Source organism: Hylobates moloch, unplaced genomic scaffold, assembly GCF_009828535.3.
Source record: "Hylobates moloch isolate HMO894 unplaced genomic scaffold, HMol_V3 SCAFFOLD_11, whole genome shotgun sequence".
Lineage (NCBI taxonomy): Eukaryota > Metazoa > Chordata > Mammalia > Primates > Hylobatidae > Hylobates > Hylobates moloch.
The window spans coordinates 98,539,706-98,565,348 of NW_026652286.1; the positions used below are offsets into that span (position 1 = coordinate 98,539,706).

The 25,643-nt window shown below is 41.7% G+C and overlaps 2 protein-coding genes across 10 annotated transcripts; one reads left to right on the forward strand and one right to left on the reverse strand.

The window, feature by feature from the left end:
• The first annotated feature begins 8,293 nt into the window (after positions 1 to 8,293).
• On the forward strand, positions 8,294 to 22,524 carry HYLS1 (HYLS1 centriolar and ciliogenesis associated). 7 transcript variants are annotated; one of them, XM_032167840.2, is made up of 5 exons: positions 8,294 to 9,226; positions 12,870 to 12,920; positions 13,447 to 13,517; positions 20,767 to 20,819; positions 21,006 to 22,524. In XM_032167840.2, exon 5 carries the CDS (start codon positions 21,031 to 21,033, stop codon positions 21,928 to 21,930), a length of 900 nt encoding a protein of 299 aa, XP_032023731.1. In that variant the 5' UTR covers positions 8,294 to 9,226; positions 12,870 to 12,920; positions 13,447 to 13,517; positions 20,767 to 20,819; positions 21,006 to 21,030; the 3' UTR covers positions 21,931 to 22,524. The 7 variants fall into 7 exon arrangements, with proteins under 7 accessions (XP_032023731.1, XP_032023728.1, XP_058302357.1 ...); XM_032167837.2 differs by having other exon boundaries at positions 13,444 to 13,517; positions 20,767 to 22,524; XM_058446374.1 differs by lacking the exon at positions 20,767 to 20,819 and having other exon boundaries at positions 13,444 to 13,517.
• On the reverse strand, positions 15,408 to 25,476 carry PUS3 (pseudouridine synthase 3). 3 transcript variants are annotated; one of them, XM_058446372.1, is made up of 5 exons: positions 25,423 to 25,476; positions 24,524 to 24,723; positions 17,572 to 17,995; positions 16,889 to 17,454; positions 15,408 to 15,957 (listed from the first exon to the last, which is right to left on the reverse strand). In XM_058446372.1, exons 3-5 carry the CDS (start codon positions 17,947 to 17,949, stop codon positions 15,456 to 15,458), a joined length of 1,446 nt encoding a protein of 481 aa, XP_058302355.1. In that variant the 5' UTR covers positions 17,950 to 17,995; positions 24,524 to 24,723; positions 25,423 to 25,476; the 3' UTR covers positions 15,408 to 15,455. The 3 variants fall into 3 exon arrangements, with proteins under 3 accessions (XP_058302355.1, XP_058302354.1, XP_058302356.1); XM_058446371.1 differs by lacking the exon at positions 25,423 to 25,476 and adding an exon at positions 24,964 to 25,070 and having other exon boundaries at positions 24,524 to 24,854; XM_058446373.1 differs by lacking the exons at positions 24,524 to 24,723; positions 25,423 to 25,476 and adding an exon at positions 20,453 to 20,499.
• Between the last annotated feature and the right edge of the window lie 167 nt (positions 25,477 to 25,643).

Here is a 25,643-nt window from a genome sequence, read left to right on the forward strand (position 1 = left end):
GATTGTCCATCATCATCACAGCTGACACTTGAGTGTTTACTAAACATATTGGTGAAGGGTTCACATTATGAAATATCAGAAAGTAAGATTGGAAAGGAATGAGCATCTCAAGAAGAAAAGATAAGATTAAACAGAATATTAACGTCTCAATCTAAATGTTGTAGATGTTAAATGACAAAAGCAAGTGCTACAGAAATTTCAAAGATGGTCAGATTCTGATGGCTTAAGGGTAGTTAGGCATGGCTTGGTAGAAGAGGTAAGTTGGAGCTGAGAATTCAAGAGATCCATAGGATTTGAAAGGAGATGAGAGGACAATTTAGATAAAGAAGGCAGTATAGAGCACAGAGTTAAATAAACCAAGTGGCTTTCAGGACAGTGAAGAAACAAAACTTGCTAGAGTAGAGGACTTGAGTAGAGGGGAAATAAGACTGAAAAGGCACGATAGCTCCAGATCGTGCAGGAACCCAGAGAAACTGAATTTACTCTGGCAAAGAGAAGTCACTGCAAGTACTTAAGCAGAATAACTTGATTAAAGTTTTAGGAAGATTCATCTGGCAATGATGTAGGATGGATTGAGCCAAGAGAGATATAAGGGAAGGCAGGGAGCTATTAATCTAATAAGAATAAAGAATAACAATATTATACAATATCTATAATGTATTTCGTTATTATTACTTGGTAGACACTGTGCTAACCTGCACTTTTTAATTTAATTCTCACCACAACCCTATAAAGGAAATTGAATTAGTGAACATTTTTTCCCCTCCACTCTCACATACCACTCAACACAACACTTCCAACCCCACATGTGTGGGAGTTATTTCTTCACACACCAAGCAATCAACTCTGCAGTAGACATCAGCTGGGTGTCTTCTAGTTCAATTGTGATTCTATCTACTTGGAAATAGGGTCAGATCCCATAGATTGAGGGCTCAGGCCCACAAGAATTCCCCCCGCTTCAGATGCCAGTCACAAGTAGTAGATTGTCATCCATACTTCTGACTGACCAGCAATAAATTGGGAGCCCCTACAACCCCCTCCTTAGATTCAGTTAACTTGCTAGAGCAGCTTACACAACTCAGGCAAACACTTTACTCACATCAACTCACTAATTATGGAGGATATTACAAAGGATACAGATGAGCAGCCAGCTGGAAGAGGTACATAGGGCAAGGCATGTGAGAGGGGGTATGAAGCTTCCATGCCCTCTCTGGGCATGCCACCCTCAAGGAACCTCTGTACGTTCAGCTATTCAGAAGCTCCCCACAAGCTATCCTTTTAACTTTTTATGGAAACTTTATTACATAGGCATGACTGATTACACTGGTCATTGGTGATCAACTAAATCTGTAGCCTCTCTCCCCTCCCTGGTGGCCGGGAGATGGGGCTGAAAGTCCCAACTCTAATCATGCCTTGGTCTTTCTGGTGACCAGCCCCCATCCTGCAACCAGTCATCTCACTAGCATTCAAAAGCCACTCTTATCATTTAAGAGATTTCAAAGGTGAGATTTCTAGCCTGGGTGAGATGTCACCCAGGCTAGAGTGCAGTGATGTGATCATAGCTCACTACAGCCTCTACTTCCCGTGCTCAAGCATATTACCCCATTTTAAAAGTGAGAAAATTGAGTCAAAGAGAGGCTAAGTAACTTGTCCTTATCACAAACTAGGGAGCAGAGAAGACAGAATTTGTACCTAGATAATATGACACCATAATATGAGCTTATATTCTTAACTATGCCATGTAAACAAAGTATGGGAGGCAGGCCACTGTTTGGACTAGCCTCCTGCACGAGGCCCCAAGAAACCAAACAAAACAGAATGAAGTCGTTCATATTAGGTGCTACATAATCAAACTTACCTCTGAAACAGGCCAGTTTTCCAAAAACAGAAGATTCATAGCAGCCAATCAGAAGGAGTACAGATTACCTAAGCTAGCGTGATGAGGATGTTCTCTGTTTTAACACTATAAGGAAAGAAATTTTGAACCAACCAATCTACTTTCTGTTCCATTTCTTCTACTCTTTTCTGCCTATGAAGCCAAACTCCTCTGCTCACTTCATCTGAACACTCATTCTATTTTATAAAATGAGGTGTTGCTTGATTCTGGAATCACAAATAAAAGCCAATTTGAACTTGAAGCTAAATTTGCTGTAATTGTATCTTTTGATAGTCATGTCCTCCCATATTATTAAATGTGTTACTGAAAGAATCCAAGAATGAAATAATTAGGACTGAACTAGTAATTAGTAGTAAAAAGGAAATGGAAAGGAGAGAAATAAAGCTTAATAATGTAATGTTTATTAGAAAAATGGGGATGAGAAAGAGTAAAAAAATGTTTAAATGTTGGGAGTGATTAATACCACAGATAGAAACAGGGGAATCGCAAGGTGATTCCAGAGAGGAAAGATGAGTAATAAAAATCTCAGATATTTGGGAGGCCAAGGCAGGCGGATCATGAGGTCAGGAAATTGAGACCATCCTGGCTAACATGGTGAAACCCCGTCTCTACTAAAAATACAAAAAAATTAGCCAGGCGCAGTGGCGGGCACCTGTAGTCCCAGCTACTTGGGAGACTGAGGCAGGAGAATGTCGTGAACCCAGGAGGCAGAGTTTGCAGTGAGCTGAGATCATGCCACTGCACTCCAGCCTAGGCAACAGAGCGAGACTCTGTCTCAAAAAAAAAAAAAAAAAAAAACCACATTCAGATATGTTGCATTTGGGAAGATGAAAAGACATCTATGTGGAAATGCTAGAATACAGCTAAGGTAGACATTAGAAACTCAGGAAAGAGGTCAGGATTGGAAATACAGATTTTGAAATTACTCCACATAAAATGTATGATGGAAGCAACAAAACCATTAAGCTCTCCAAGGTTTAAAAAAAAAAAACGGAAAGGATCAATACTTGGGGTGCAGCAATAGTTGAGAGGCAGAAGGCAGGTGGGAGGAGAGCCAGGACAGGGTACTCTTATTAGAGTTCCACGAATGAGAGTTTCAGGAGAGGGCAGTGAACACACTTCGTACCACACAGGCTGCCTTCTTTCATTCTGTACTTTCTCCCTGGAAGACTTTGTTCTTACCCTTTACTTAAACCACATCCACCTATATGCAAATGAGTCACACATCCATATCTCCAGGCCCTATGTTTCATCTAAGCTCCATGCTCAGTCCTCATTCTTTTTTACTTCTTAAAAGTAGGCTAAGTAACTTGTCCTTATCACAAACTAGGGAGTAGAGGAGGCAGTATTTGTGCCTAGATAATATGACACCATAATATGAGCTTATATTCTACCTACTTTTATCTCCACCTGGAGGCCCCCAGGGTATCTCAAATTCTACATGCCCAAAATCTAACTCTCTTTCTCAAAACACAGTTTTCTTCCTGTATTCCCTATCTCAGAAAACAGAATCCAGCTGCACAAACAGGAATCCTATGAATAATACATGACCTGCCTCTCTTTCACATCCCAACCCCAGTCAATCCATTTCAAGTCATCATGAGGTCTAGCAACTAACTATCTCTATCCCCTTCTTGAAATCTCTGGCTATTATCCTCCTAGCCTAAGCTACCACAGTCTTCCACCTTGAATAATGCAACCATCTCCCACTTGGACTTCACATATAATCTTCCCCTCTTCAAATCCATTCTCCTCAGTGCTGCCAACAGATAATTTCAAATGCAAATCTGAATATGTAGCCCTTATCTGACTAATTAGTCATGCCTCAACCCTGCTTAAAACACTTCAGTTTCTATAGCTCTTGTCAAATCTCTTGCCTTGGCCTACAGGACCTGCATGATTTGACCCTTGCCTATCTCTCAGCCTCATCTCTACCATTATTTTCTTTGCTGGTCTTTCTGTTTCTTGACTCTTCCATTCTCATAGACCTTTGAGTATGCTTTTCCCGCTACCTAGCAAACTCCTTTCACCCTCTTCACTTCCCTCATCCTTTCACCTACTTATCCTTCAATTCTTGGTTCAGTGACACGATGCCAAATCTCCCTAGTATTAAATGTTCTCATTGAACTATTTGCCTTTCCTTAGCATTGAACACAACTGTAATTTCATAGTACAGTTGCCTCTTGAACAACACGAGTTTGAACTTCACAGGTTCACTTTCACGTGAATTTTTTTCAACAAAAGGCAATGGACAATACAGTATTTGAGAGATGTGAAACCTAGGTATACAGAGGGCCAACTTTTCACATAAGTGGGTTCTGTAGGTCTGATTTTAGGACTTAAGTATGCACAGATTTTTTATATATGCAGGCGCCCTGAAACCAATACCCAGATTATACTGAGGGACAACTGTAATTTGTGATTCTTTGATCAATGTCAATTTTTCCTGTCAGACCAAAAGCTCCATAAGGGCAGAAATTGTGTCTTTCTAAATTCACTATCAAATCACCAAGATATAGCACAGTACTTACCATGGGTGTTCATTAAATATTTGCAGAATTGATTATCAAATACTTTTTTTAAATTTTTTTATTTACTATTTTATTTACTTATTTATGTATTTTGGAGACAGACTCTCGCTCTGTCACCCAGGCTGGACTGCAGTGGCGCCATCTCCTCGGCTCACTGCAAGCTCCGCCTCCCAGGTTCATGCCATTCTCCTGCCTCAGCCTCCCAAGTAGGTGGGACTACAGGCGCCGGCCACCACGCCTGGCTAATTTTTTGTAGTTTTAGTAGAGACGGGGTTTCACAGTGTTAGCCAGGATGGTCTCGATCTCCTGACCTCGTGATCCGCCCGCCTCGGCCTCCCAAAGTGCTGGGATTACAGGCATGAGCCACCGCGCCCCGCTTTTTTATCAAATACTTTTAAGAAGTAAAAAAGACCGGGAGGCGTGAACCCGGGAGGCGGAGCTTGCAGTGAGCCGAGATCGCACCACTGCACTCCAGCCTTGGGGACAGAGCAAGACTCCGTCTCAAAAAAAAAAAAAAGAAGTAAAAAAGAATGAGGGCTGAGCAAGACAATTGGAGCTGACTACCAAGATCACTGGTGACCTTTGAAAGTACAGTTTGAATATACTGATGAGGGTAGAATCCAGAATGCAGGGACTTAAGGAGCAACTGAGCAAAGAAAACAGGGGAGAGAGGATGGACAAAAATGCTGACAGAAGGGAGCAGCAGTGTCAAGTGAAAGCTGGTTATTTTCATTGTGTTATTCTTTATGCCATTATTGTTCTGCCTCCAATACTGAGAAGACTTAAATAGAGAAGAACTGAAAATATTAGGGACAGGATGTAATTAGTCAGGTAAGGGAGGACTATAGTTGAAAAGTTTGTCTGAAAATGTCAACAAAGAGGTGAGGTAAGCAAAGATATCATAAAGGAGTGGTTAACTTGGCTAGGCACGGGGGCTCACGCCTGTAATCCTCACACTTTGGGAGGCCAGCACTTTGGGAGGCCAAGGTGGGCAGATCACCTGAGGTTAGGAGTTCAAGATCAGCCTGGCCAACATGGCGAAACCCTGCCTCTATTAAAAATACCAAGTTAGCTGGGCATGGTGGCACGCACCTGTAATACCAGCTACTCAGGAGGCTGAGGCAGGAGAATCACTTGAACCCGGGAGGCGGAGGCTGCAGTGAGTCAAGATCGTGCCATTGCACTCCAGCCTGGGTGACAAGAGCGAGACTCTGTCTCAAAAAAAAAAAAAAAGGAGTGGTTAACAAGCATGATGATATAACCAGTTGAAAGCAATATTTCAGTTCATAAAGAAGTTGATGAGTTGATAAACCAACAACACCTAATTAGGGAAAGCATACGGAAGAGAGCTGTGTTGCAATCAAAAGGTAAGGAAGCCATGTTCAACTACACCGCTTAGATGTAACCAGCAAAATCCAGATTGTGGGAGATTGTACAGGACCAATAACCCGGTTCCTTCAACAAATAAATTGCAAGGAAAAAAATGAGGGAGAAATTTAAAGAATAAAAGAAACTTAAAGAACATATGGATTTGACATATCATGTGGATTTGACTGGATCCTGACCCAGTTAAGCAAACTTTAAAACAAGAAAGACAAGTAGAAAATTGAACTCTGGATATTTGATGATAGTAAGAAAATATATTAACTACTTCAGGTGTGATAATAGCATTACGTTATGCTTTTAAAAGGTCCTTTAATTTTTCAGAGATCATACTGAAATATTTAGATTTCAGATACTTGGTATTTGCTTCAAAATAATACAAGACAAAGTATGTGGTTAGTGATATAGAAGCAACAAGACTGGTCATAAGTTAATCATTGCTGAATCTGGTATTGAGTTCACTGGGCTTCATTATGTATGGTTTTTTAACATTTGTTTGAAATTTTCCATAACACATTTTTAAGATGAGATTTGGTTTGCAGAGTAGGATTTTCCTCTATATACTGTATTTTAAGTGGTCTTGGTTAAAGTTTCTTGTTTAAGGTTTGACCTGGGTTCAGTAGATTTCTGGGAACCACAAGCATTATTAAATCAGATCTAAGAAAAATTGGAGGACTAAGTAATCCACAAAAAAATCAGGGTTGGGTAGAACACAAGATACCACTTGAAATATGAAATATTCAGGAGTAGATCCTTCAAGTTGCTATGTATTAAACGTTTTCAAAGATCAAAATTTAATATAAAGGATAACAAGAAACTAATTGGGGCTGCACACGGTGGCTCACGCTGGAAATCCCAGCACTTCAGGAGGTGGAGGCCGGGGGATCGCTTGAGGTCAGAGTTCAAGACTAGCCTGGCCAAAATGATGAAACCCTGTCTCTACTAAAAATACAAAAATTAGCTGGGCGTGGTGGCACACGCCTGTAGTCCCAGCTACTCAAGAGACTGAGCCATGAAAATCATTTGAACCTGAGAGGTGGAGGTTGCAGTGAGCCAAGATCGTGCCACTGCACCCCAGCCTGAGCTACAGAGAGAGACTCTGTCTCAAAAAAAAAATTTAAAAAAAGAAAAAGAAACGAACTGGGGGATCCATAAGGAGTATGCTGATGTTCAAAGCTGGAAGAAAAATGATTCCATCTACTCTTTGCTTTCTAAGACAGATTGGAGATTCAAAGCCAAAGAAAAAGTCGTGCTGGCATAAGATAAAACCTGAGCATATAAATTTGCTCCTATGGAAAGAAAAGAATATGTGCACTAAAACAAAGGTCCCCAACCGCCAGGCCACGGACAGGTACCTAGGAACCAGGCCACAAGGCAGGGGTGAGCCGTAGGAGCTTCATCTGTTTTTACAGCCACTCCCCATCTGGCATTACTGCCTGAGCTCTGCTTTCCGTCGGATGAACAGGGGTGTTAGAGTCTCACCAGAGCGTGAACCCTATTGTGAACTGCACAAGCCAGGGATCTAGGCTGCGTGCTCCTTATGAGAATCTAATGTCTGATGATGTGTCACTGTCTCCCATCACCCCCAGATGGGACCATCTAGTTGCAGAAAAACAAGCTCAGGCCTCCCACTGATTCTACATTACAGTGAGTTGCATAATTATTTCATTATATGTTACAATGTAATAATAATAGAAATAAAGTGCACAATAAATATAATGCGCTTGAATCATCCCAAAACCATACTCCCTCTCTGAGCCATGGAAAAATTGTCTTCCATGAAACCTGTCTCTAGTGCCAAAAAGGTTGGGACCGCTGCACTAAAGGAGTGTTACGATATTGCAGATGTAGGGGCAGTCACTCAAATCTCCACAACTTACTTCTGTCATCTTCCCTCCTTTGTTCATTCCATTTTCTTCCTCCCACAAATTCAAAGTGCCTTAGAGGTAGCACAAAGGCCCTGAGGCAAAGAGGGAGAGTAAGAGATAATACGAAGTGTTTGGAGGAAAAGGATTAAACATTTCTCCCCTCCCACTGAATCCTGGATTTAAGAAATGGTGTAAGTTGAACTTGACAACTAGCACCTATTTGTTTAAGGTAGAAAATGCAATGCTCAGGACTCAGGACCAATTGAGATAGGTGTGCTTGGTATTGACTAGGATATTGAACCCTGGGGGCCTCTCCTCTTGCTTTTACAGATCTCATCCTCAGCAATCCCCAAGCACTAGATTTTTTTTTTTTCTTTTCTTTTTTTTTTTTACAGGTACAGATGCAAAAAGAGTTAAAACGTCGGGTTTAAAAAAAAAATTAGTGGCTGGGCGCAGAGGCTCACAACTGTAATCCCAGCACTTTGGGAGGCCGAGGGGGTAGAATCACCTGGCCAACATGGTGAAACCCCATCTCTACTAAAAACACAAAATTAGCCGGGCATGGTGGTGCACGCCCGTACTCCCAGCTGCTCGGGAGGCTGAGGCAGGAGAACCGCTTAAACCCGGGAGGCGGAGGTTACAGTGAGCTGAGATCGCGCCACTACTCTCCAGCCTGGGCAACTGGACAACAAGAGGGAAACTCCGTCTCAAAAAAAAAAAAAAAAAAAAAAAAACGTTTAGAGTAATACCATGTGAAGGAGACAGGCACATTCCAAAAGAAAACAAGTGCATGTTGGAGCAAGGCAGTCAGTGGCTCGAGCACAGTTAGAGGAACGTGGGAGGAGCTGTGGAGACGCAGCCATGGGTCACGCCAGGGCTCTGCACGGCATGCAGAGGAAAGGAAGAGCTCAGTGCGCCGGGGTTTCATACAGCCGCTCTGTCAGGCCCCAGGGGCACGTCTACAGCGCACAGGCGGACTCACCCCAGACTGTTCGAACCGTGCCTGAGCGCCCTCGTCTGCCGGCACCACTGGCCCCGCAGCAGCCAGGAGTTGAGAAGGGCGGAGGCTGATTCCAATGAAGTGGCAGAACGTTAGGCGGCCTCTGCAAACGTCGCCATTAGCCAAGGTTCGAGGGTCTTCTTCTCTTGGAGGGCCCAACCTCCCCTCCAGATTTAGTACACCAGAGGCGTCGCAACAACGGCTGTTGCCTGCGCGCCTCAGCTAGGCGGACTCGGATATTTTTAAGGCCGCATTGGAAATCCCGGGCATGCTCCCGCCGGCGGAGAAGGCCAAGAGAAAATGTGCGCCAATCAGGATGCAGACTTGGAGGACGTTTACCCTCAGGACCAATAAGAGGGAGGGTGGACGGGGCCAAGGGTGCCGGTTCGCTCGCTGGATTTAAACCTCAGCGGCCGGCGGTTAACGCCAGGCTCGGCGCGTGGGCCGGCAGTGCGCCTGCGCAAGTTGCGCGAAAGCTAACAGAATCTGCAGTGCTCTGCTGGCGACTGGCAGGACGCGGTGCAGAGAGCCGACTTCGGCGACGCGGGTAAGCCGGGCGAAGGCCGGAAGCGGAGGGACGCGGGGACCTGGTGGCTGCCGGCCCACTGCGGCGGGAGCCCTCCCTCCTTTTCCCATCGTCGGGACGGTGCAGAGTGGCAGCTTCCTTCCCTGGATTCCAGGTCCTGCCTGGCGAGCCGTCCCCAACCTCTGCGTTCCTGAGGAAGGCGGCCCGGGCAGCGTGAGCTGCAGGCGATGTGCGCGGCGGGCCGCGGCCCCTGGAAGTCACGGTGTGCGCTGGCCGCCGCCGCGGTCTTTGCCCCGGTGGTGTCTCTGAGCTGCTGGGCCGCGCCCCTGGGATCAGTCGGAGGCTGGGGACTGCCCCAGGGCTGGAGCGGAGTCCCGCAGGCCGCTTGCGACCTGGGTCCTAGCCACGCCCACGGCCGGGCGGGGCGCCTGCGAGCTTTGCCATTGAAAGGCGGAGCGTGTCTTGTCGCCTTCTAGCTGCACCTTTTGTGGACTGCCGCATGGAACCGTCCAAGGTGTTTGCCCACCCTGAAATGGAAATAAATCTTTTTTATTCTAAACAGTATACAATCTCACTAAGCAGGCAAAGAAAAACAGTAAGATATCTTTTTACATTGGTAAGATTTTTCAGTACCCAATACTGCTGAGTGAAAAAATAAAAGCAAGCACCTTTATGCCCTGTGTGCTAGGGATAATCCGTTCTTCTAGAGGGCAGTTTAGCATTATAAATAAGAATTCAGGCCGGGCGCGGTGCCTCACTCCTGTTATCCCAGCACTTTGGGAGGCCGAAGCGGGCGGATCACGTGAGGTCAGGAGTTCGAGACCAATCCGACCAATATGGTGAAACCCCGTCTCTACTAAAAATACAAAAATTGGCCGGGCGTGGTGGCGGGCGCCTGTAGTCCTAGCTCCTCGGGAGGCCGAGACAGGAGAATCTCTTGAACCCGGGAGGCAGAGGTTGCAGTGAGCCGAGATCGCACCACTGCACTCCAGCCTGGGCGACAGAGCAAGACTCTGTCTCAAAAAAGAAAAACATAAATCAGAATTCAAATTGTACCATAACTTCTAAGTCATAATCCAATTCCAGGAATTTATTCCAAGAACATAAATCGGACAAGAATGCAAACATAGTATGTACATGTTTTTAGCAATCCGAGCAACATTTAGTACGTATAAAGAAAAAAGAAAATACTCGAAATTTCATCAGTCACAGATAACCATCAAAGAAAACACTGTTCACATTTAGGTTTACTTCAGATATATTCATAATGAATATATACCTTATATTTATGTGATTTCCTTATAAAATGTATTTTAAATGCATGTTACGAATATAATAAAGTATGTTAATTTAAAAGAACGTGAGTTAAGCAGATTATACATTATTGAGTCAGTAATAAATTGGGAACACATTTCTCTGTCAGTGTCGATATGCATTACCATTTTTAATGGATGCGTGGTGTTTCTTGCTGTGGCTGTATTGTGTCATATATTATTTAACCAGTCCCCTACTAATGTACATTTGTTTCCAGTCTCTTCATAATCATAAAATAGTATGGTAGTGGTCACTTGTATGTATACATGTTTGCATTCTTGTCCAATTTATGTCCTTGGAATAAATTCCTGGAAGTGGATTATGACTTAGAAGTTGGGGTACAGTTTAAATTCTGATTCATAATGCCAAACTGGGCCGGGCGCGGTGGCTCACACCTGTAATCCCAAGCACTTTGGGAGGCGGAGGCGGGCGGATCACTTGAGATTGGGAGTTTGAAACCAGCCTGGCCAACATGGTGAAACCACGTCTCTACTAAAAATAGAAAAAAAATTAGCCGGGCGTGGTGGCAGGTTCCTGTAATCCCAGCTACTCAGGAGGCGGAGGTAGGAGAATCGCTTGAACCTTCGAGGCGGAGGTTGCAGTGAGCTGAGATCAGGCCACTGCACTCCAGCCTGGGCGACAGAGAGAGACTCGTCTCAAAAAAAAAAAAAATAATAATAATAATGCCAAACTGTCCTCTGGAAAAACGGATTATCCCCAACACACAAGGCATAATAAGGATGCTTGTTTTTATTTCTTCACACACTCGCCAGCACTGGGTATTGAAAAATCTTATCAATCTGAAATGATGTCTTAATGCTTTTATACACATTACTGAGATTGAACATGTTTTCTGTTTATTAATTTTTGTTGCTGTTTAGAAACAGACTTTGGCTTTGTGCCCAGGCTGGAGTGCAGTGGCCAGATCATAGCTCAATGCAGCCTCAAACTCCAGGGTTCAAGCGGTCCTCCTGCTTCAGCCCCCATAGTACTGAGACTACAGGCTTATGCCACCACGCCTAGCTAATCTTTTTTTTTTTTTTTTTTTTGAGAGATGGGGGTCTTGCTGTGCTGCACAGGCTGGTCTTGAACTCCTTCACAGCCTCAAGCGATCCTCCCACTTCAGCCTCCAAAGTGCTGGAATTACAGGCATGAGCCACTACGCCCAGCCTGTTTATTAGTTATTATTTCTTTGGCAAAGCATCTGTCTTTTCTCCCTTACCTTACTGATATGTGTACCCTGTAATAGCTTTCTAAGAGGAATTCATATTACTGATTTTTAAACGTGTTACAAGTGTTTCTGCCAGTTTGTTGTCTCTTTTGCCTTCATTATGGTATCGTTTGCCTTTGTGGTAGGATGTTTTGTTTTAATACTATGATTCTTTAAGCTGCTTGCTTCCTTCCCCAGAGGTAGAGAAATGTGTTACAACTCTGCAATAGCCTTCCTGTAACAGTCTACTGACCCAGTCCCTTTATCTCATTTTAAAGTCTTTGCCCCTTCTACCCTTGAAATCCTTTTGATTGTAACTAGCTAACCCTAGGATGCTGAGTCACTAAGATTTTTGAAGAGAAGATATTGTTAGGTATTTCGGTCAATGTTGTCTGTGTTTACAGAATACAAGTTGCTCTAGCTTTTATGTGAAAGTTTCCCTCTAAAGAGAAAGGATTGTTCGATCTTTTATATTAGAAAGAGAAGGAACTGACAGTTACCTATGGACCTTATTAAAGTTTCTATTTTATTTATTGTTTGCAAACATCATCTTCATACGTTCAAGGAAAAAAATAGGAGTGTGACACAGTTGAAATGCAGAGGAAATAACACATTAATCACTGTATAGTAGGACACATGCCATTAAAAAAAAAAAAAATGACTTTTGGCTTTACTGCCAAAAATCTTCCTGGCCCCAACAGAGTCTCACAAATCGTTATTATGTATAGATATATAAAAAGTGTCATTTAAATTTCACAACCTAAATAGTTCCTTCATTCTAACATTTATTTAATCCTTACCATGGGTCAGAGACTTCGGAATTTGTATAAACGCTGCCTAAGAGAACAAGTAATTTTGCAAAGTTGCATTTGGGGGCTTCCCATTTGTTCCACCTGTGATGACTGTCTTGACTTTTTCTATGGCAACTACCAAAAATGTAGTCACTAAATTCTTACTCTTCTACATTGGATAATATAATCTAGCCAAACTTGAAGGGATTTTACTTCAGATCTAAGACCCTGATCTTCTGATTCCTTTGCTTCTACACAGTATCCTAACAATGACTTTTGGTTAGTGCCTTTTGTTCCATGTATCACTGCTTCAGAGTTAATTTTTTTAAACTCTATTCTTCTTTTCTAGGTTTTTTTTTTTACTTGAATGTAAATGCCAATCAAGATACATTGACATAAGGTAAGAAATTGAAGAAAAAAAAAAAAAAAAAAAACCTTGGTTTGCACTTCCATGTTTAAGTTATTCTACCATGATCATTGATTACATGAAAAAGAAGATCTTTAAATCGAAATTAAAGGCCAAAGTAATTATATTTTAAGAATACTCAGGGCATAATGAAGTGTTGATAGACTGGGTCCCAAAAAGCAGTGATAATGATTCAAATCCAGAAGACTCGGATCATACAATGGGCAATTTTGAATAAATCTTAAGTAATTTGTGCCACTAATTCCCCATCTCTAAAATGGGATATTTTCTGGTTCCCTCTCTGCTAGGATATAACAGCTATTATAATGTACTTTTTAGTACCACACGGTCACCTCACCTTTTGTATGCTATTTTACTTCCTAAATCTGGAACTGTTTCAGTGAAGTCTATTTCTGTGGTCCACCCCCTGCTGGGCTTCTGTAGCAATTATGCAGCATTAGTTCATGATTTATATATTAGTATTGTTTTTAATTGTCCCATGTGTTATTTGCACTAGCAGCTGGAGGATAGAAAACATATTCGTATACCTGAAGTCTTGAACACGGGTAGGAAAAAACTAATTATTGGTTGGTAAGTAAAACTTTGGATTTCATAAACATGGTAGAATTGTAAATTAGAGGATCAGGGTCTTAGATCTTAAGTAAAATCTTTCAAGGTTGACTAGATTATACTGTCCAATCTAGAAGAGTAAGAATTTAGTGACTACATAAGTCAAGACAGTCATCATAGGTAAAATAAACAAAAAGCCTTCAAATGTTAAGTTTGCAAAATTACTCGTCCTCTGAGGTAGCATTTGTAAAAATTCCAAATGTGGTTAACATTCGCTGCAGTAATGAAAATTATTATTGAGGAAGAAGGTCTGAGTTCAAACTTTGATGTTTATTATTTTTATGGTTGCAAAGGATAATGTATTTAAGACAACTCTGAGTTCTTTTGAATAAATACTGGTGTTCATAAGTAATATTTTGAGGATCACTTATTAACTTTGAGAACAAGCAAAGCCCCATCTCATTTTTCCTCTCTCAGTATGTGGTACTACCAGCCACTCATTTTGCTCACATCTGAAACTTAGGAGTTATCTAGAAAGCCTCCCTAGTTTTGAACAGCATATTTATTCAGAGCCCTGTTGTTTCTACTTTCTTAATCTTAAATTCATCTACTGCTCTCCATTTGCCTCACTAAAAATCTCTTCTAGGCCATTTTCATCATCTATTGCCTCCATTACTCCAACAGCCCCCTAATTGGTCACAATGCCTCCAATCTTGCCCTCTTCCCATCCACAGAATACTCAGAGCAAAATTTTTGCCACACAATTCTATCGGGCATATAAATTTTTTCAGTGGCCCTGCAAAATCTAAGCTTTTTAAGGCATGCCTTTGCTCTACAAATGTGACCTCTGCTTACCTTTTTAAACTACATTCTTGTCACTCTGAAGCCATATTAAAGAATTCAGTTGCCTGAATGCATATGCTGTCATCTCTAACCCTTTAAACAAACTGGATCTTCTGCCTTAGACACACTTAAAGTGGTCCTTTATCCTCACTTTAACTGGCTCCCACTTGTTCTGCAAGATTTAGCTTCAATATCTCCTCTATAAGAACTTGCCTATAGTCACTAGCCCAAGGCTTGACAAACACCATGGCCCATGAACTAAGAGTGCTTTTTACATTTGTAAAGGATTGTAAAAACATGTATGCAATAGAGGCCATTTGTGGTTCACACAGCCTAAAACATGTACTCCCTAATCCTTCACAGAAAACATTTACCAACCTCTGCACTAGATTTATATGCTTTGTAAGATAAGGTACTGTGCTTTATTCTAGGTAGGTAACTTTGTGCCTGGCATTAAACCAATTTATCCAATCTTTAATTAAATGAATTTAATATTCTTAAATTCTGTCTTAGAAAATAAGACACTCAGATGAAGCACTTTATGAAAATTCAGATGAGTAGTGAATATCTTATCTGCTTTGGGGAGAAAAACACAACAAATCAGATACTTGCAGGATTAGGCTTTAATGAATTTGAATACAAGGCACAGGTTTCCAGGTGTACGTAAATACATCTCCATTTTACGACTGCTTTTTGCTGCTTTAATCGCTTAATCCTTTTGGACTGGGATGGCTCACGCTTGTAATCCCAGAACTTTGGGAGGCCGAGGCGGGCGGATCACGAGGTCAGGAGATCGAGACCACGGTGAAACCCCGTCTCTACTAAAAATACAAAAAATTAGCCGGGCGTGGTGGCGGGCGCCTGTAGTCCCAGCTACTTGGAGAGGCTGAGGCAGGAGAATGGCGTGAACCCGGGAGGCGGAGCTTGCAGTGAACCGAGATTGCGCCACTGCACTCCAGCCTGGGTGACAGAGCGAAAAAAAAAAAAATTGGAATTTTTATTAATAATCCTTAACAAGGCCTTTTCGTTTTTTTTTTTTTTTTAAACTGATCATTTCTGTATTTGAAGGTCCACCTACCATTAGGTGGTTCCTAGGTCCTGGCAAATTGTCTGTGGTTAAATGATGCTTTTAATTTCTGTGTCAACACAGACCCTCTTTGTTGGTGTCTCCAAATTAGTATTCTCTTCCTCCAGTGTGTCATTACAGTCCCTTTTGGCTTTTGTTTCTTCCTCATGGAATAAATGTGGGCGCTCAATTCGTCCCCTACGTACAAAATGCTGGATCCGGGATTCCAGTCCTTGGCATTTAGGACGGTCCATGAGGGGCTTATATGTGCGCATCTTCACTCCTTCTACAAAGGCACTGGTCTGCTTTATGACAGAGGACTTCACATTTCCCCATTCTGTCATTCCATCCATCTTTGGTCCTATTCCACAGGGTACTGAAACAGAGTCCAGTCCTTGTAGCATACTATACAACATGTGAGTTTTGACAGCATGATTAGCCCACAGTTGTTGTAGGTGGGTGATATTGAACTCCTGAGCCTCCTGGTCATAGATCCACTTGACATTTTCAAACTTACAGTCATATAAGACTAGAGGAAATTCTACAGCCATACTAGAGAAAAAGAGAAAAGAAAGGTTGAGAATACATAGCAGCCATCTAACAGTTCTTTAAGGGTTAGTTGCATTAAGGGAGCTGGGTAGGGGGCCACCGTTGATGTTAATATTGACTAATAGCTGAGAAAATATCTCACCATCCCTGACTTTGAACACCTTTATTACCATAATGAAAAATGCAACAAATCATAGATCAATATGATCTGTGTTAGGTAAATGTCAGTGCTAACGAGACATGGCTCCATCATACTGCTATAAAATTAAAACAGCTGGGATTTTTTCCAAATTTGTTAATGGCATTGCAAGTTTGTATAGTATGAGTAATATTATTGGTATCTATCTCAGCCTGTTCTCAAAAGAAATAACTATTCTTTCATTCCTACCATTTCAGAAATAGGAAATTAGGAAAAATTCAGAAGTACAGTAGGATGATTACTCAGTGATATAAAACAGGCAAGATTTAATATGAATAGTTTGTTCATTTTAATTTTACCACATCCTAACAATAATACCTCTTAACATAAATTCAGAAACAACAAAGATGTAGAAATTAATGTCTTTTTACTTAAGGAGCCTGGTCAAAACACCTGCCTCTTTACTCATGGGATAGAACAATGAGAGGAAATTAGAATATACTGCTCCCTCTTACATGTTCATAACGTTCTACAATTCAGATTAAAGCTTCATGAAGGCAGAATCAGTGACTTTGTTATTTAGACAGTTATGGTGGAGAGGAAGATATGCTATTTCTTTTTTTTTTTTTTTTTTTTCTTGAGACAGTCTCCCTCTGTCACCCATGCTGGAATGCAGTAGTCTAATCTCAGCTCAGTGCAACCTCTGCCTCCTGGCTTCAAGCAATTCTTGTGCCTCAGCCTCCTGAGTAGCTGGGACTACAGGCATGCGCCATTCATTTTTTGTTTTTAACTCACCTATATTGAGGCTTCTGGGGATTTTTCTCTATATTCAGCAGCTCATCAATAATATCTGGCTTCTCCATTCCTTGGCCAATCAGAAAGAGGATAGCCATCATACATCGGACTTGATGATAAAGGAATGCCTGGCCAGTCACTTCAAACTGACATAACTGGAAAGGTTCTTGCCATCTCCCCTCACCTGGGCTCTGGCCCACTAGCTGTACTTGAGCAGACAGAATAGTCCTCTGAAAATTAATCACACCGTTGGCTACATCCATTTTACACAAGTTCCTGAAATCATGGGTGCCAACATACTTCTGAGCTGCATAATCCATGGTTACAATATCTAAATCAGCACGAGGGAAAAAATAGCGGTAAGTCCGCTCAAGACAGCTGAACCTAGCACTGAAGCTTGGTTCTACAGGGGCCCAGGCCAATATACGGATGTCAGGAGGGAGTACCCGATTGAGAATGTGGGTATAACGGATCTCTTCAGCAGCAGCATTAGCTTCCTCTTTTACATTAAAGTCCTCGGACTCCCTGCCCTTTGGAAACTGAGAGCGAAGGTCAAGTGAAATCACCTGTGGAGTTAGACAAAGATACTGGGTTTTAGAGACACAAGTAATCTCAGTGCTCAGTGTGTATACCTAGAATATCCTAGTATTGCTTGCTTTGAGAAACAGTGTATTGGCCCTTACCTGTCCAAAGGCACTAACTCCTTTATCTGTTCTCCCACATCGGTGATAGTTGGATGTCTGTCTGCTTTCTACTAGTCGAGTCTTGGTTAGAGCTTCAAACAGTTTCTCTTCAATGGTATTATTTGTGTTTTCCTGACTAGCAAAGCCCTGGTATCCCCAGCCCATATAGGCTATTCTTAGGGCTACATGTCTTCGGCCATGAGCACTGAAATCAAATGCACGCTTAGTTTTTCCAGCTCCTGATGAATTTTCTCTAATGTTTGAGTCCTCCTTATTTTTGGCCTGTTCCTTTTTAAGTCTTTGCACCTCTTGCTCCAGTTCTTGTACTCTTTTTAGGAGTTTCTCAGTCTGGTTTCTGTCTGTGTCATTATCAGCCATGATACGACAACCCCAGGAATAAACAAATCATACAGGTCTGCCCTGTCTGAAAAGAGAGCAAAGGGATACAACAGTTTCAACGCTAGTTCCTTTGATGATGTTCCAGTGGTATATAAGATTTAATTTAATGCCCAAAGAATATACTTTTGCTTTTCCAGGGATACAAGTATTAGCTTTATTGTGGGTTGATCACCACAGATAGCATTCTTTTCCATCCTGTCTGGCCAGTTCACAGAGGGAAAGAACTATTATTCAGCTGTCATTATTAAGGTTTCATTAAAGCAGTCAAAATTCAGGAAGAACGTCTATAGATTTCATTTCTCTATCTTCACTGAATTGATTGAGGACTGATGTTACAGATATTTTTTCTCTAAAACATTTCCATTTGATTTCTCATTGTATTTGTTCAATTCGCTAGTCATAAGATTTCTTTATATGGGCTACTTCTGTCTGCTCTGGGTTTCTATTGCTTTCCATTATCTCAAATAAATGACTTGTATGTTCCATCATCTAATATTCATTAGATGAATATTAGGTGGTGCAATAGAAGCTAGCCTAACTGAAGAAGCTTACCGATGGTTGTATTTCACGTTGGAAGTAGAAGCTAGAGACAAGATTGTCTCACTTTAAGCAATTTTGATGGGAGAAAAAAAGGTAATTAAGCACTCTGACCCCTTTTTAAAGCTGAATTAAATGCATATTTTGATAAAAGATTTCCGTGCCTCTAATAGTTTAAAAAGTCAGTCTGATGTAATGTAGATGGCAGTGTAGAAATTCCTGTAATATTTCAATAATCTGAGGACAACTGTACTACATCCTTAAAATTGGGATGGTCCTAGACAATCTGTGACTGATGGTTACTTTAGTTAGAGAAGACCATCTCCACATCTGTTCTAAGGCTATGTTATCTAAGTGTAGGTAGCTTAGTTTTTTACTCTGAGTTTCTGTATCTATAATAGATTAAAAGTTTAAATTGTAAAAAATGAAACTGAAAGTACTAGAAGAAAACATGGAATAACTTTTTTCTTAAATTCTGGAGTAGGAAAGGCCTTTCTAAGCAAAACAGTCTAGAAACCCAGAAACTGTAGAAAAAAGATGTGACCTAAAAGTAAAAATTTCTGCCAGCAAAAACTAAAAGGCAAACAACAAACTGAGAAGAAAAAAATAAGTGATGGTAAAGTGCGACCTTCCTTAATATATATTTCATGATTATATAAATCAGTTTTAATGAAAAAGTAAAAAAAGTCCAGCAACCTGAGAGTCAAATGGGCAAAGACCAAGCATTTCAAACAAAAAGAAAAAAGCTTATAAAAATATTTTAAAAAAAAATTTTAAATGCTCAATTTTACTCAGCTGAAATAAATGCAAAAGGATATGAACTATTTTCCAAGGAAGTGACTGCAAAGGCAAAGTTTGATAGTATACCACTTTGGAGAGGGAATAGAGAAACAAGCTTTATTAATGTATGGTCAGTACAGCTTCTTTGGAGGTAAACATTTTGGCAACAGCTGTCAAAATTGAATATACACATACTTTTGGCCCACCTCTCCCATGTCTAGAAATTTAATCCATTCATATGCTTGCACAAATAGATAAAAACTTGCAAGATACTCGTTTTAGCATCAGTAAACCTATAAACCTAAATTACAGCAGTAAGGGAATGGCTGACTAAATTTATGATACATTCATACATTGGAATTCCGCGCAACATAAAATGAAGGTTGGCCTGTGCTGATACAGCTGGATAACCAAGATTATCTTTAAGGTTCAGAAGAGTTATGTAGTGTTGTCCTTTATGGTATTAAAAAAAAATGTACATGTGAACATGGAAAATTTCTAGATAAATCATAAGAAATTGCCTTTGAGAGTAAAACTTGGTGGGGGAGGGAAAATCCTTGCTTAAAATTATCATGTGCATGTATTAGTTTTTCAGTTTATAAAGAAAAATAGTGGGTACACAGGAAATAGTGGACAGTAGATGCCTATCTCAGATCCAGTCAGGAAACTAGCATTGGGTATGTGGCTGATTGATGTGGGTACTAAGTTATTTCAGACACTAGAATAAACAGATTTAGCTGGCAACTGAAGATGCATTAAAACTACTAAGACAGCCAGGCGCGGTGGCTCACCCCTGTAATGGGAGGCCGAGGCGGGCGGGTTGCCTGAGGTCAGGAGTTTGAGACCAGCCTGGCTAACATGGTAAAACCCCATCTCTACTAAAAATTCAAAAATTAGCCAGGCGTGGTGGCCCACACCCGTAGTAGTCCAGTTACTCCGGAGTCTTAGGCAGGATAATCACTTGAACCCAGGAGGTGGAGGTTGCAGTGAGCCAAGATCACACCACTGCACTCCAGCCTCGGTGACAGCAAGACTCCATCTCAAAAAAAAATTATTAAAGCATAGAAATTATATGTATGCATATATATACACATTATATGTGTGTGTGAGAACACAACACTGCTTTTGTGATTTTTTTTTTTTTTTTTTTTTAAGATAAACTCACTCTTTTATGGTTAAAAGCAGGGACTCAGTCTGAAGCCAAACTGCTTGAGTTAGAATTTCAGCTCCACTACTTACTAGCAGAGTAACCTTGGGCAAGTTATTTAACTTCTCTGTGTCTCGTGTTATTCATCTGTGAAAAGCAGATAATCCCACAGCTGAAAATTACATGAATGAATAAATGTAAAGCACATAGAACAATGGCAGGCACATAAAGTACGCCCTAAGTACCTGTTACATCATGTACATTAAGCAGTATGCCCCATATCATGTAGTTTCAAGCTTTTCTTATGCCAGAACTATACTGTCCTGTTTTAGGACCTGAAGGTGGCAAGACTAGAAAGCAGGAGAAAGAGTGGAAATGAAAGCAGGTAATAAGATTCCCTAGCACTGAGTTAATGCCCCTCTAAACTGTTCTGATACTACCCTGTATTGAATTTATGATGGCCTTAGCCATTCTTTCTCCATCTGACTGCCATAAAAGGGAGATAAGGGAATGAGCAATTTATGAGCTGGGAATTTATTATCAGAAAACTGACCAATGTTATCTCTTGCAGAAGGTCCTACAGTGTAGAGGAAGCAATGGAAGAACTTCTACCTGATGGACAAATATGGGCTAATATGGATCCAGAAGAACGAATGTTGGCAGCTGCTACAGCTTTTACCCACATCTGTGCAGGGCAGGGTGCAGGAGATAACAGGAGAGAAGCCCAATCTATCCAATATGATCCCTACAGTAAAGCTTCAGTAGCCCCAGGGAAGCGACCTACTCTTCCTGTGCAACTACAGTACCCACATGTAGAAAGTAATGTCCCTTCAGAAACAGTCTCTGAGGCCTCCCAAAGACTCCGAAAGCCAGTGATGAAGAGAAAGGTGCTGCGCAGAAAGCCAGATGGGGAAGTATTAGTAACAGATGAGTCGATTATCAGTGAATCAGAATCTGGTACAGAAAATGATCAGGATCTCTGGGACTTAAGACAAAGGCTGATGAATATACAGTTCCAGGAAGACAAGGAATCTTCATTTGATGTTTCACAAAAATTTAACCTACCACATGAATACCAAGGAATTTCTCAAGATCAACTCATTTGCTCTCTACAAAGGGAAGGAATGGGCTCTCCAGCTTATGAACAAGACCTGATTGTTGCCAGCAAACCCAAGTCCTTTATTCTCCCAAAGCTGGACCAGTTAAGCCGAAACCGGGGCAAGACAGACCGGGTAGCCCGGTATTTTGAGTACAAACGGGACTGGGACTCAATACGTTTACCTGGTGAAGATCATAGGAAGGAATTACGCTGGGGTGTCCGAGAGCAGATGCTTTGTCGAGCAGAACCCCAATCCAAACCTCAGCACATATATGTCCCAAACAATTATCTAGTACCAACAGAGAAGAAAAGGTCTGCACTCCGTTGGGGTGTTCGTTGTGACCTTGCAAATGGTGTCATACCCAGGAAGCTTCCCTTCCCTCTTTCTCCTTCTTAAATCTTTTTAAACTTCACATGATTGTTTGAGATAACCTAGCTCTTTATGTCTTCCCTTTTAAATAGAAACAACTGTCTTGAAAAGCTCTTAGAAACATTTTACGGTAAGGACTTCACCTATCATTAGTCTTTCCTAGCTATGTATCACGTTGGTATCAGATAATACTTCCAAATTGCCACTCAAATCCAGCAACTGCAAGATAAATCATATCAGAGAAAGAACAACAGACCTGGTCTTTCTATTTTGTCAAATTAGTAAGGGCCCTTTGTGTCCTGTAACCTTTTTTACCTATCAATATGAGTTGCTGTGCTTTAATGTGTGTTTTTTAAGTTGCTGGGCGTTACACTTACCAATTAAAGAATTTTGGAAATTCATGAACTTGAACATTATTTCATAAAATACTTGCCTAAGATGATCTTGAACCTGGGCTATGACGAGAGCTCAAAAGAAGGAAAAAAAACCTGCCTTTTACATAGTCCTAAAGGATGGGAGAGGTTAACAACATAGCCTCATTACTAAAAGGTGTACAACAAATCCAAGTAGCTTTATTTAAAATACTTTTTAATAAATGCCCCAAAACAGTACCATATAACATACAGGATTCAAATTTGTTTTATTTCAGAATTATTTCATTAATATTTTGCCTGCCAGCTGTTATTTCTGGAATACCATGCTTTTTATAATTTGCCCCTGAGATTTTTGTAGGAATTATGCATCATTTGGAAGGCTATTCCTACTCCAGTAGAAATTCAAACTAGTAACATCTGGAATCAGATGCAAACATAAATACCAATATGAAGCTAGCCTGTTTGGGTGCAGATCAAAATAGGAATTCTGCTCACCTTAAATTGTAATTTTTCTGTTCTTGATATTTCTGACCCAACAGGGACCATCTAAAATCTGAAAGTTGTCAGTTTTAACACCAGAGGCCAGAAGAATGATGGCACAGTTTGCTTGTTGATAGAGAAAAAGCTCTAACATAAAGATGAATGACCTTGACCGTTACTATCTGTGAAAATCATTTTCCCTGTAACATTTAAAGCCACATAATTCACACATTCACCCAGTTCTATTTGTTAGGCATTTGTCTGGAAAAGAAGTAGCGACTCAGGTACATGTAGGATATACTCACCGCAAATAAGTAGAAACTGCAAACTGTCCACCAACAGTGGAATAGTAAATGTCTTTAAAGATATTAGAATATTAGTCATTGGGAATCTTGGGAAAGTAATATGGGAAGGTGAAAATTAAGTGACATGAATGTATCATAAACTATACAGGATGATCTCAGTACACACAGGGAAAGATCAAAACCTAACTCTTGAGTAGTGGGATTAAAGGTAATTTGTATTTACACCTCAACTTTTCATGAGGTCAAAAATTACATGGTGATTTTAACATGCAAAACACTCCAGTGATTATTTGGATCTCAAAGTCCAACATTACCAAAGTCTCCAAAGTTACCTAGTTCAACTCCCGTGCTAAATAAAGAACTAGGCCAGGGAGTGAGTCTAGTTGGTCATAAGGCAGATTTGTGGCAAAAACAGGGCTTGGTACACTACAGTGCTTTTCCCAGCATATCTTACCCTAATTCAGGGTGAAGTGCAGTAGTTCCCAAGCAGACGTTTAAGGTAACACCCTGGCCAGGGCTGCGAAGTGACCACAAAGAGGGAATTCGTGTGTCCCCTAAGCACCAATTACAAACTAAAACAGCCATCACCAGATGTTCCATACATTGGGCCAGGCGCCGTGGCTCACGCCTGTCATCCCAACATTTTGAGAGGCCAAGACGGGGTGGTGGGGGTGGGGGGGCGGGGGATCGCTCGAAGCCGGGAGTTCGAGACCAACCTGGGCAGCACAGCGAGACCGTCTCTACAAAAAATTAAAAACTAGGCTGCCAAGATGGCGCGCGCCTGCAGTCCCAGCTAGTTGGAGGCTGAGGTGGAAGGATCGCTTGAGCCCAGAAGGTAGAGGCTGCAGTGAGCAGTGATCACGCCACTGCACTCAGCCTGGGCGACAGTCTCAAAAAAAAAAAAAAAAAAGTCCTAATCTCAGGAACCAGTGGGTTAACACATAAATAACATTCCTCTTGATAAACTTTATATTAATCCAAAGGGAAGAAGAGGGAGTACTGTCCAAAGGATTAGCAGACACGCACTATGATCACTAGAAAGCAATCGTGGTCTATATGTAAGGCAATCCCCAAAATAATTTGAAAATTGCTGCCACAGCCTCCCACATACTCCTGGGTTCTCAACTTCTACTGTTTTATGAGCACCCAATTCTAAGTGGGCAGCAGAGCACTTTTGTACTCCACAGTACAAGGACCACTGAAGCTCCCGTCACAACGGAATTAAAGACGCCCCTACTGCGGCGAGTTTCCGCCGGGAGCTCCAGAAAGTACCAGGCACAAAAGAAAAATATATGGTCTTAAGCGAGGTCTCATTTCCATACAGTAGTGCTTTCCTGAAAAGACCAAAGTATGTGAAAGAGGGCAAAAAGAAGACAACAGACAACTGTTCAGCAGTGTGTCCATTTGTCCCTTCCCCTGTGGAACCCAGAAAGTAACCCACTCCAAAAAGCCCACACTTACTTTCCCGCAGCCGGCCGCGCCGCGTTTCCGAGACAGGAAGCTGTCACTGTGCGTCTTCTGCGCACGCGCCCGAGCCCTCATGGGAGGTGTAGTCCAAGTTTGTGGGAAATGTAGTTCTGAGAACCGAGCTTGGGGCTAGAATCTACCTCAGGTTTTCTAGTCCAGCTACCGTTTCTCCACCCACAGGGGAGAATCTGAGCCTGTGGCAGGACAGCAATAGAAGGAAGAATTGTAGTGCTACTCTAAAATAATGGAAAAAAGGTAATTTTTCAAATGTCTGCTAGCCTTATACGAAAACTAAAAGATTGAAGATCTTGGCTCGATTTTATACCTAGTTAAATGAGAAGAAAGTTACCATTAAGAGACGAAAACATTTACTATTATAATTCAAATTGAAAGCTGAAATGAATATGATAATCTCAAAACAAACGACTAGGTACCCTGAGAGTGACCGAACAGAGCGGGGAGCGTTGCTTCAGCACCACGGAGAGATCATGACTGCAGTTTCCTGTGGGTTTTTGTATTTTTGCCCCCAATTCCAGAAATGCTGATCAAAATCTCAAAATTACAATTAGAAAACTGGGGGGCGGGGGGGGGAGTGGAATTTGGTTCTTTCGCCCAAATTGAGCAGTCATTAATCATTAGTACCAGGGATCCAGGGATCCGGATTATGCAAACGCATGTAGAGGTTATACCGAAAGGAAATGTTTTTAACAAGAGACCACATTTCATTATAAAAGCTTTAAAAAGCCTATGTGGAACATCACAGGTATCTAGGGCAGGAACAGCAGTTAGAGCTTGAACAATTCTGCTTCCTTTCCGCAACTGTGGCATTCGAGGTCATTCGTCATATCAAATTCATCAGATTTTGTCTCCACTGTCCTAACCAATTCGCTAACCTTTCTGACATCTTGTGATGTGGAGGCGGAAATTTCCAGGGAAACGGACACGGGGCGTAAAGCGCAGCTCGGAGTCCGCAGAGCTCCCGCCTGGAAGCCTGTGTGCGCGGCGGGCGGCGGGCGGCAGGCCGCGGGGCGGGGGCGGGGGCGGGGCGCTCTCCACTCTGCGGAGGCTGCCCCCTCTGCCCTCCGGTCCGCGCCCTTTCGCCCTGCTCTCTGCC

What these genes read in the sequence shown, in the direction of transcription:
- PUS3 (XM_058446372.1), bottom strand. Translation starts at nt 17,949, where the DNA reads ATGGCTGATAATGACACAGACAGAAACCAGACTGAGAAACTCCTAAAA. An exon ending in GAGTTAGTGCCTTTGGACAG is followed by an intron (nt 17,455 to 17,571) that starts GTAAGGGCCAAT and finishes CTAACTCCACAG; the next exon opens with GTGATTTCACTTGACCTTCG. An exon ending in CCCCAGAAGCCTCAATATAG is followed by an intron (nt 15,958 to 16,888) that starts GTGAGTTAAAAA and finishes CTTTTTCTCTAG; the next exon opens with TATGGCTGTAGAATTTCCTC.
- HYLS1 (XM_032167837.2), top strand. Translation starts at nt 20,956, where the DNA reads ATGAGCTGGGAATTTATTATCAGAAAACTGACCAATGTTATCTCTTGC.